The sequence below is a fragment of the Strongylocentrotus purpuratus genome, unplaced genomic scaffold (genome assembly GCF_000002235.5).
Source record: "Strongylocentrotus purpuratus isolate Spur 01 unplaced genomic scaffold, Spur_5.0 spur5_scaffold_6, whole genome shotgun sequence".
Taxonomy (NCBI): domain Eukaryota; kingdom Metazoa; phylum Echinodermata; class Echinoidea; order Camarodonta; family Strongylocentrotidae; genus Strongylocentrotus; species Strongylocentrotus purpuratus.
In genome coordinates, this window is record NW_022145612.1 from 58,106,647 (window position 1) to 58,118,811 (window position 12,165).

The 12,165-nt window shown below is 38.9% G+C and overlaps 1 protein-coding gene across 1 annotated transcript; it reads left to right on the forward strand.

The window, feature by feature from the left end:
• The first annotated feature begins 2,533 nt into the window (after window positions 1-2,533).
• LOC115929936 (uncharacterized protein K02A2.6-like) lies at window positions 2,534-6,684 on the forward strand. Its single transcript, XM_031000093.1, has 2 exons — window positions 2,534-2,743; window positions 3,187-6,684. Exons 1-2 carry the CDS (start codon window positions 2,534-2,536, stop codon window positions 6,682-6,684), a joined length of 3,708 nt encoding a protein of 1,235 aa, XP_030855953.1.
• The last annotated feature ends 5,481 nt before the right edge of the window (window positions 6,685-12,165 follow it).

Consider the following 12,165-nt stretch of genomic DNA (forward strand, 5'->3'; position numbering starts at 1 on the left):
TAACAGAACAAAAGAAGATTGGCAAAAGAAACATTAAGAATGTAGTATTAAAGAAAAACATAGTAAGAAAGTTAATTCACATATAAGGACAGGGAATATAAGAACAGAGCATAAAGGAGAGTAATGTATAACATGGAACAGGATGAAAGAAAGAAGAGGAAAAAGAAAAGTGTAAAGCTCTCAAAAGACATCAATAAAAAGCCCAATGCTGCTTAATCTAATTAAACAAAATGATTGGCACTCAGGTACATTAGTTATTTAAAATTTTTTTTTTTATAACCAATGGGTCTGGTGCGAAGCAAAGCTCACCATCATTCCTATAGGGATGTTATCAATAGAGGGCACATTTGAGTATTCACATGACCACAAGATTAACTGAATCAGTGTGAAACTATAGTGTCACCATTAGAACAAAATATCTACTTATCCAAAAACAACAAATAAAATTCGTCTCTGAGATTCTATTGTCTAAAGATTCAGAATTCCTCACTAATTTAACTGGCTAAGACATTAACAAATAAATGTACCCCTTATTAATAGTCTAACAAAACTTCATCTTGTTAAGAATGTGGAATCGAAATGCAATAACAAGAGAGAGAGAGAGTGAGAAATAGGGCCAGTGCCTAATATTATAATTTGTTGGTCGATATCTAGTCCTGCTCTGGCTCATACTTCAACAACACCTTTCCAACTCATGGTCTGCTGCCCTCTTTTGGTTTGAAAAGAAAAATCAAAGCACTGATCAAAGTTAAGCATTGATCAGATTCATTACATTATATCATATTAAACAATCATGGAATATAACACTGAATTCAAACATAAGTTCAGTTCATGTTACAGATAAGGTTTATAATGAATAAATAAAAATGAAACTGGAAAGGTTCATTATATCAATGACAAAGTGAATAAAATGGCTTTTAGAAAAATTAAAAAAAATAATAAAATATTGACATGTTTGATTGTTGCCCAAACAAGTAATTTGCAATTTAAAGATTTAGTATGGTTCACAAAAATAAAATATTATATGAGGTTTGTCATGAATATTTCAAAAAGAAAAGAAAATTGCTAGAATTTATTCAATCTACAACATAGTTCTATATTTTGATACACATTTCTTAGTGCTCCTCCATGATTGGCTCAAAGTTAAGACCTGGTAAGTAAACAGCGCCATCTAGTGTCCACTGAATCAATAGCCTTGTAAATTGGGTGTTTCACTGGCAGGCATTCAAGCTACTGCATGGCTCATAAAACCCTGAGTGTTCAGTCATTCAACAAAATATAAATATTTTTTATGAGCAACAGATGCTGGAATGTTAACTGATTGATACGCAACCACGTTTTGGTACAAGTGCATGAACAAAAATGTTTTAATGGAAGATGTCATAAAAGTTTTTCAAGTTCTACATATTGTTAGATTTACACTTTTATAGGAGTCTGACTGTGACATGGTCTGAAGTTATAAAAGCATTTTTAATGGGCCATAGAAACCAGAGTGAGTCTGAAAATTATGATCTACTAAATGGATGTTGAAAGGTCCACATATAAAAGCAATTTTCAAGTTATACACATAAAATATGTTGATTTTTTCCATTTCTCCCACAAACCTTTGAGAAGCTGGGAAAATATGGAAACTTCAGAATAAGAGAGATGAGAGACAAGAAAATATCCCCACATTGGAGGAAAAAAAGTTGAAACAGAGAGAGAGAGAGAGAGAGCGATAGAGATTGAGAGAGAGAGAGATGGAGAGAGAGAGAGAGAGATGGAGAGAGAGAGAGAGAGAGAGAGAGAGAGAGGGAGGGAGGGAGAACGAGAAAGGGAAGCCATGACAAGAGAGTATCGTTGGTCTGTGCGTGCTTGATGTTCAAATTGTATACGTCATTAAAGTCCTAAAAATGAAAAGCAGCTGAAAACCAATTACCATGACCCAGACAATTAAATGAATTAGGAGAAGTTATTGTTCAAGGTACCAAAAGTTACATCAAATAGCAAGGAAGATTTTTTAATGAATAAACAAGGAAAAACGTAACAAAACAAAAACTAAGAATTTCAAAGCTATACAGTACAGCCAGTAGTGTGATAAACTATATATTAACAACAGTAGCTCTTTAAAATAAAGTACTTTGGGGAAATTGTATATCTTGCCTATTGTTTTACCAGTTGTTTAACTTTAAGTTATGAGGTATTTTATGAATAGACCGAGTCTTGTAAGATTGAAAAGATAGACATGATATACATGTAAATATAATGGGGAAAAGTATGCACGTAAAAAGAAAAGAATGTACTGTCATGATAATGAATATGTATCAGATTATGCAAATGTGACACCTGTGACCTCAGGAGGTCAGATCGCATGTGCGCGATGTATATGCGATACGCGTGACTTGATACCCAGTGCGGGGAATAAACACCAGACTATGATTTATGGAATTCAACTACTTTGTTAGTTTGTTTGCACTTAATATGTGACATTGGCGACGAGGATTAATGTTTCTTGGATGTTGAATCTGTGGCTACGAGCTGGAAAAGTTTCAACATGGCATTCGCTGGAGCGGAATTGTTAGCGCTTCGAGGAGTTCCACACTTCGATCCGACGGGTGGTGCAAGTATTGTCAGCGGCAAGTGGAAAGCTTGGCTTGAAGAGTTCGAGGCCTACGCCGATAGTCGCGGCCTGTTTCTGGACGGATGTACGCCGGCCCAGGAGGCTCAACGGAGAGCACTGTTGCTGTACACTGCGGGGCCTGTGGTAAGGGAGACTTTCAAAACACTTCCAAATAAAGGGGAGAGGAATGAGTATCAAAAAGCCACAGATGCCCTAAATGCTCATTATGTTGTCAAACCTAATGCTACGTTTCAAAGACATTTGTTCAGGAAAACAAAGCAGGAAGATGGTGAAACGGTTGCCCAATTTGTTACCAAATTACGACAGGTTGCTATTGGATGCAATTTCGTAGCTGGGGATGTAGAAAACCAAATTCTTGACCAAGTAGTTCAGTACTGCAGAGCTGATAAACTTCGCAGGAGAATGCTGGAGAAAGGAGGTGAGCTTAAGTTAAATGATGCATTGTCCATGGCTGCTGCTCTAGAAGCTGTTGAAGGTCAATTTAACTCCATGTCATTGAGAGAGAGAGAAAGGCCTAGAGCTGGTGGACAAGTTCAAGTGAACCAAGTATCGTATGAGAATGACAGAAAAAAGAATTTGGAATGCTACCGATGTGGGAACAAAGGACATTTTGGGAAGGATGCATCATGTCCAGCCAAAGGAAAGATCTGTCGGAATGCCAAAACCACTTTGCGACGATGTGCAAAAGTAAGGCCAAGAGCACAAGTGAGGCGAGAGGAAAATTCAGAGATGGGAAGTCCAGAGATGGAAAGAAGTATAAGAATAGAGTTCGCCAAGTGGAAGGTGAACCCAGAAATGATAGTGATGATGACAACAGCCGTGGCCGTGAGGAGCAGAGGTACTATCAATTTGCTGTGAATGGTGATCATGAGAAAGTCCCAATAATCATTGGAGGTGTCACAGTCCCAGTGATAGTAGATTCGGGAAGTGATTGCAATGTAATAGATCAGATATTGTGGGAGAAACTGAAGAAGGACAAAATCATCTGCAAATCTACTAAGAGTACCAAGAGGCTTTATCCATACACATCACATATACCATTAACGACCATTGGATGTTTCACAGCCACCGTAGAAGTTGGCAAGATGAAGTCGACTGCAGAGTTTGTTGTCATCAAAGAAAAGGGAGAACCTTTACTGAGCAAACATACGTCTAGAGAGCTGGGAGTGCTCCAGGTGGGAATTGTACATGTAAATGCGGTACAGAGCTATGCAGGTTTAAAGCATGAGTTTGAAGCAGTCTTCAAAGGGGTAGGGAAGTTGAAGGGCCGACAGGTGCGGTTAGCAGTGGATGAAACGGTGAAGCCAGTGGCCCAGCCTGTGCGAAGGACTCCATTTGGACTGAGAAAAAAGGTCGAGATGAAGATTGCGGAATTGATCGATCTCGACATCATTGAGCCAGTTGAACGCTCCACGCCATGGGTTAGCCCAGTTGTCATAGTTCCAAAGAGAAATGATGAAATCAGACTGTGTATCGATATGCGTAGAGTGAACGAAGCAATCATAAGAGAACGTCACCCCATTCCCACTATTGAGGAAGTCCTACAGGAGCTGTCGATTAGCAAGGTCTTTTCGAAAATAGACCTGAAGTGGGGGTACCACCAACTGGAGTTACATCCGGAGTCTAGAGAGGTGACAACCTTTGTCACTCATTGTGGGTTGTTCCGCTATAAGAGACTGTTGTTCGGAATCAATGCTGCTCCAGAGATTTATCAATATGAGATACACAGAGTGATAGCTGGGATAGAAGGAGCTGCGAACATATCAGATGACATCATTGTGCATGCATCGACCCAGAAAGAGCATGACAAGAGGTTGAAGCAGGTGCTTGGCAGACTGCGGGACGCAGGACTTACTGCAAATGCAGAAAAGTGTAAGTTTGGTGTCTCTGAGTTGGACTTCATGGGGCACAGACTGACTAGCGAGGGACTCAACCCAGGATTGGCCAAGGTGAAAGCAATTGCAGAGGCCCGTGAACCCCAGACTGCAACTGAGATGAGAAGTTTCTTGGGGCTAGTCAACTACTGCGCAAAGTTCATTCCGAACTTTGCTACATTGGCAGATCCACTGAGAAAGCTGACCAGAAAGGACACGCCATTTCAATTCGGTCATGAACAGCGACAAGCGTTTAAGTCGCTAAAGGAAAGCTTGATGAGTGCAGAGACCCTGGGCTACTATGATCTGAATGCACCGACAAAGGTCATAGCGGATGCCAGCCCAGTTGGCTTAGGAGCAGTGCTGGTGCAGGTGCATGCTGATGGCCCGAGGATAGTAGCATATGCCAGCCGCTCGTTAAGTAACGTTGAAAGGAGATACTCTCAGACGGAGAAAGAAGCCCTTGGACTTGTGTGGGCTTGTGAAAGATTCCATGCGTACCTGTATGGAATAGAGTTTGATCTAGTGACTGATCACAAACCGCTTGAAGTCATTTATTCACCGAGATCTAAGCCATGTGCGAGAATAGAGCGGTGGGTTCTGAGGCTTCAACAGTACAAGTACAGGGTAGTCCACATCGCAGGAAAGTCCAACATAGCAGATCCATTGTCAAGATTGCTGAAGGATGATCAACCGAGAGAAACTTCTGTGTTGGAAACAGAAGCAGAGAGCTTTGTGCGTTTTGTGGCAGTCCAGTCAACGCCAGGTGCGGTGACAACGAAGGAAGTCGAAAGAGAATCTGAACATGATCCTGAACTCGAAGTTATCAGAGAGTGTATTCACAGTGGACAATGGGATGATTGTCCATATAAAGCATACATTCCCATCAAGGATGAACTCTGTATAATTGGTCAGTGTGTGCTGAGAGGTAGCAGATTGGTGATTCCACAGGCACAGAGGCCAAAGATGGTGTCATTAGCTCACGAAGGACACCTGGGCATTGTTGGCACCAAACAGAATTTGAGAACCAAGGTATGGTGGCCAGGATGTGAGAAAGATGCAGAGAAATTCGTCAAGACGTGTCATGGTTGCCAAATCACAAGCAGGGGTAATCCACCAGAACCAATTCGAAGTACTATGTTGCCAACAGGACCTTGGGTGGATGTAGCTGTTGATTTCCTAGGACCACTTCCGACAGGAGAATCTATACTTGTGGTAGTTGATTATTATAGCAGATACTACGAGTATGCAATCATGAAATCAACCACTGCAGAGAAGACAGTCAAAGCCCTGGCTGAAATCTTTGGCAGACATGGGTTACCTGTGACGTTATACTCAGACAATGGACCCCAGTTCATCTCAGAAGTTTTCGCAGAGTACATGAACATTACAGGAATTCACCACCATCGGGTGACTCCTAAATGGCCCCAAGCCAACGGCGAGGTCGAAAGACAGAACCAGAGTATAGTGAAAAGGCTTCGAATTGCACAGGCAGAAGGCAAGGATTGGAAGGAGGCCTTGCTGACTTACGTCGCAGTCTACCGGGCTAGTACTCATTCGACAACGGGAAAAAGCCCGGCAGAAGTGTTGTTCGGGAGAAAGATCCGAACTAAACTACCACAAATCCAGGACATTAGTGAGGATCAGGAACTCAGAGACAGGGACCTCCAAATGAAAAGTGGTGCAAAACACTATGCAGATCTGAAGAGGGGAGCCGTACATTCTGACATAGTGCCAGGAGATAAGGTGATAGTAAGACGTGATGAAAGGAGGAAACTAGACACGCCATACTTTAGCCAGCCATACACAGTGACAGCAAGAACAGGAAGTATGGTAACTGTGAAATCTCCTGACGGAGTCCTGTATAATAGGAATGTATCAAGTGTAAAAAGATACATGTCCCGAGACACTCATAACGAAGCTGCCAATCCCGAGAGGACAGATGGCAATCCTGAGGCGGTGACCGGTATTCCTGAAGGGTCGGACGATAATCCTGAGGCGGAGACCAGTACTCCTGAGGCGGTGACCAGAGATCCAGACTCAGAGGCAGCGAGCAACACATCAGGCGGTGACCAGAGACATCAAGATGGTGATACCCAAGCAGAGACAACAAACACCAACGTTCCTATGGCAGCTAGTAGACCACAACGCCAGAGAAGATTCCCTAAGCGATATGATGATTTCGTGTGATTCCAGATCAATATGGTGGGAATGAGCTCTTTGTAAAATAGCGACAGTGATATCGGAAACTACATGTGCCAAGGAGAAATGTTTGGAAATCATTGGTTGAAGCCAAGTTATGATTTAAAGGGTGTACGCCTTGCGCTGCCCATATTTGTGAAATCGACATGTTGGAGAAATCACCATGGAAACCAAGCGTACGAGGAAGTTGTGTTATGTGCTAAAATAATAAGTTCTGATACATATGTTTCAATATTACACATACATTAATCAATGTAAAAGGGTGTACGCCGAACGCTGCCCTTATTGTATGTGATAGGTGTTGCGAAAAACACAAGTTGAGTTGGAGCATCGATCAGTTTTCAAAAATGGATTCAATCATCGAAGAGAGTATTTCCAGAAACTTCAGCTTCAGCTAGTCGTATGAACGCTTGGAGATAACAGATGATTTACACGAACTCAAAACTAGAACTCAAATAGTATCCAGTGAACAGTTGAACTTTTATTTGGACCACAGACTGGATGCATGAAAGATATTGCATGAAAGATATTATATTGCATGTTATGTTTTATGTTGTTCAACAAAGTTGTTTGGAAGATAAAACATTTGGGAAAAGTTTATCGACCAGATAAATTTGTTGTTTGTTAGAAGTTGTTTTAAAAAAAAAAAAAAGAAAAAAAAAAAGAAACAAACAAAAGCAAATGCACCAAAGCATGTTTATTTCAGTAATTCACATATGGCTGAAACACAAGAACAAAAGAAATATTACAAGAATTTTCAGTGAAACTATAGTATAAAAATAGACCAGGATAAAGTTTCATTCTGGCAAAGGAGGGATGTCATGATAATGAATATGTATCAGATTATGCAAATGTGACACCTGTGACCTCAGGAGGTCAGATCGCATGTGCGCGATGTATATGCGATACGCGTGACTTGATACCCAGTGCGGGGAATAAACACCAGACTATGATTTATGGAATTCAACTACTTTGTTAGTTTGTTTGCACTTAATATGTGACATGTACAATCAAACAGGATGAATAGAATCATATGGATAAATTAATAGCACAATGTTTTTCACAAAATTTTGTTCTTCTATGAATGATGCAGACCTAATTAATTTTTTTAAGTTCATGCATAACATAGAAATGAGAAAAATGTCAAGATAGCTTTTTGGTGCTTGTAACTAAAACTGTAGCTCTTTCTGACACCCCTCAGGCGTCCACTCCGCACCAACTACTGGCAAGAACCACAGGGTGATCCAACCTTCTCTGCCTCCTTCCCCTGGCCTTCCCCTGGCAGATGCTATGCAGGAAAGGACCAGAGGACACCTACTTAAGTCAAGGGTTCATTAGAGGTCATTCAAAGAAGAACCCCTCTCAACATTTCATTAATCTCTTCAATCAATTTAAAATAATTTCAAGACCTTTAATTGACAAAAAGATCCAGGAGTGGATGTGGATATGGACTCGCCATCTTATGGTTGGCATACAGTTTGGATTGGATGGGATGGGTGGGTGAAGGCATCTAACTGACATCTCACAAACCCCTCTACCAGCAAGGACTCATTGAGTAACCCCAGCTTCCCTGCCTCCTTCCCTGCCAGGCAGGCATACAGGAAAGGACAGAAGGACACCTTCCTACGTCAGGGGTTTACCACAGATCAATCAGAGAAGAACCACTTGAGGATATTTCCTTAATCTCTACTGTCCAGACTAAATGAGCGGTCACTCCATGCCATTTGAGGTAATTTTGGGTAATTTCCTCACCTTCAATGGATAAAAACAGATCAAGAAATGAAGGTGGGAGGGGAATGAACATTACACATTTAGCATCAAGTTTGGAGGGGTTATGTAATGTTGGAAATTGCCAATTGGTTCAATGGCCTCGCCCGACCAAGGAAAATACGTAAGAGATGTGATAAACCTCAGATTTCTTCGCAAAACCTCTCATATGTCTGTTAAAGAAGAAACAGCTGATAAATTTACAATAAGTAATTTGTTTGTTATGCCTCATTTTTTAATATTGAATAATTACTGAAACTATAAGTATTTTATGCACTCTTGATATTGAATAATCTCTAATGACCTGGCTGTCACAATAATTTCAATTTTGACTCGTTCTTTCTTTTCTACTTCCTCTGTTACAAACTGATACAAGCCTGCCCTCTCAAGTATTGTCTTAAATCTCCCAGGTTTACAAATTGGTGCACATGGTGACAAAACTTCAGAGTAAAGATATTTCTGGAAAACAATAAAGAGAAATCAAGGATGTGTCATAAGAGTCTAGACTTTTGATTTTAAATCTTGCAGACCCATAAAATCAATCTGACCAATAAAACCAATCTGACCAATAAAACATAGGGAAGCAACTATCAGGAAACAAAAATCTGCCTTAAAGGGATCCGGTAACTTTGTCTTTGATCCTTTAAAAAAAATCCTTGATTTAGCTCATGCTGCAATGATAATTATAAACCTTCAGGTCAGTCAGGAACCCCATGACTTTTACAAGCCGATCGCCTGTCTGATTATCATGATATTTATGACTGAAAATCGAAATCAAATTTTGCATTTGCCAAACGGTTTTCATAACACTACAGTTTATTGGGGAAAACAAGTATGGCAAAAACTGATCACTCAAAGGTTTTTACTTTTTTGAGGCACTTTTTGATCATTTTGAAGCACAATTTTTTTAGGGCTTCAGTATAACACCATACCACAGACACTGATAACAGGTAGGGCCGTGCATCTCAGATTTAACATTGTTAAACGATGCCCTTAAGAGGTTACAATCATACAGCAACACTTTGATCATTTTATGTAACTGAATACTGATCTGATGTATGTTCAATGTTCACCCCAACTGTCCAATCTGGGAGGTTTACATCTTGTGTGATTGTGCAGTCACTGACCAGCCTGCAGACTGTCTGATAAAGAAATTTCCAGGAAGATATCTTAGATACTCCTTTCTTTTTTTCCACATTACTGATGACAAGTATACTTGGATGATAGCCATATATTGATCAAGGCACTATTGAAAAGTCTGTTTAACCTGTCATCACGATATAAACATATACTGTGTATGACACCAGTTACATTTTGGGCGTATAGTAGTGAGAAGTGCAAGGTGGACATTTGTCTTAAAATGCATTTAATTTAACATAGATTTGATTATGGATTTATAGATAGAGAAAAGAGACCAACCTTTTGCTATTTAGGTAATCCATGGCAACTTGTTCAAAATGAAACAGTATTAGTATTGCAATACACTGTACATTTACACAGTATATCTTACATAATCAAAATAATATATCATAATAATAATTATCTTTAGCAGTTTGCTGTTCACATTAAATTTCTTTAAAAAAGAAAAGGGAAAACAAATAACTGAAAACTTCTAGAAGCAGATCAGACCCAAAATTTACTCAAGTCAGACTTTGAAGCAAGAAAAAGTAAACTTGGATTAAATAAGTCATAGCACAAGTGCACCATCTTCTATATATATAGAAAACTCCTAGAGCTGACTCTTTGACACACTTGTGACTGATTTCAGTCAGAAAATTGGACAGTTTGAGTTAATTTGTGTTGATCTCCCTAGCCGATTGTTCCTCTGCTCAAACTTTAAGAAACTCATCCTCTGTAATGATTGCCCTATGTCTGGGAGCCACTTCCTATGTTCCCTCCCTTACAACAAAACCTTGTTCTCACTTTTTCATATTTCCCTCCCCAGTATTAGATTTAATCCAGATTAAATTTAATTCCGATGTCATATTCTTTGTAATATCTACAACAATTATGCACAGACTACATTCAGATAACACTACCCTAACATGGATATTGCAGTCTTACTAAATCTGTATGATCATATATCCATGCTAACAATAAAGTAAAAACAAATCAATATTCTGGATGCCTATAAGCCTATTTGAATTGTTTTGCCTGAAAGTACCCTAAATAAAGTTCCATTTATAAACATGAGAAGGTGCATTTGAATTTTATAATTTCAATGTTCAGATGTTACTAAAACTTTTTTAACTTTATAAATAAAAATGCTGATTGCAGTTTAGTCACTTGTGTGAACATGACCAGAAGCATGTCATAATATGAGTGAGTTCACCTACCTAACTACCAAGTGCAAAGATTCTTCAAATATAACAGCTTTTAATAATCTTCCAAATCGACTTCACACCTTTGGGTAACTGTTTCCAAAAAATTATGTTGGTGGTTAGAAACATTGGCTGACACAAAAATTTGGAACTTTTGCCAATGATTTATTGGAGAGGTTATAAGGAGTTGAAAGCCCCTCCATCAATTCTTGGAATAATACTCCACCCCCTCCATCATGGCAGGGGCTCTGAGATGGTACATAGTTATATATTTTTAAAGATAATTCTACATAAGAATAAAATACAATTAAAGAAAAATCAATAAAGATGTGAATTAAAAGAAGGGGTTGACCAGATGAAAGATGAAAATTTAGGGTTTGAAAGAGGGGGAAACAAGAAAGAAGAAGGTTCAATACTGTAAGGAATGGAACCAGTAATGTAATGGAAAGATTTTTGTTTGTCAATGGTGAAAAGGATGAATTTCATGATATATACATGTGCCAAAATAAAAATCCTGAGACTTTCTTGGACCATGTCATTTCTTTCAAACCTTCCTTAGTTCATTCATCCCAATCATCAAAGGGTAAATATCCTTTCATATCAAAGTCTTTTGTGAGCGTTTCCTTCCTCATCCCAAGACAAATCAACTCCTCCTGTGATGGTTAATGACCAAGTCCTTTGTCATCATCTCTAAATTGAAAGCAGTCTTCAGCCATCAGCGTCTGGTCCCCTCTGGTCTTTTGCTCAAAAATAAATGGACTCTAAAATAATATAACAATGACGATAATGATAATGTGTTTGTATAGCCTTACCAGTTGAAAGTATCTGACCAAAATGTTTACAGTAATATTATCCAGAATATAATGTGTGGCAGCTATTTTACTGTTTCCTTAGAACACTTTAAATAACAAAACTGAATGATTCTTGATTTCCTTAGATTCTATCATTCAGAGGCAGCAAATAAAATCTTTGCTTTCCATACATTTCCAAAGAACAAAAATCAACTCAAATATTTTCAATAGTCTTCTCTGGCATTTAAAAAAAATGTTTGAACATTGCAATGACACATCAAACATGACACAGATAAACATTTCACCTAAAAATGATAGCCCATAATGCATTACCATCAAAATTCTCATCATTTGTGTTGCATCATTTATTTTGACTTTCTGTAACTGGAAACTAATTTAACCATTGTTTTAACCTATGAATGTGACTGTGTGCAAGAAAACTGATAATCAATCCAAGAAGGTCTGGTTACTCCTTCATCAAATTAACCCACCAGAAATAAAAATGGAACATGCAGCTCCCAACATGTCAAATGAACAGTTCAATTTCTTTTACAGTAGTGATGGAGTTGGACAAGTTAATTGAAAAGCTG

What these genes read in the sequence shown, in the direction of transcription:
- LOC115929936 (XM_031000093.1), top strand. Translation starts at nt 2,534, where the DNA reads ATGGCATTCGCTGGAGCGGAATTGTTAGCGCTTCGAGGAGTTCCACAC. An exon ending in TGTACACTGCGGGGCCTGTG is followed by an intron (nt 2,744 to 3,186) that starts GTAAGGGAGACT and finishes TGAGAATGACAG; the next exon opens with AAAAAAGAATTTGGAATGCT.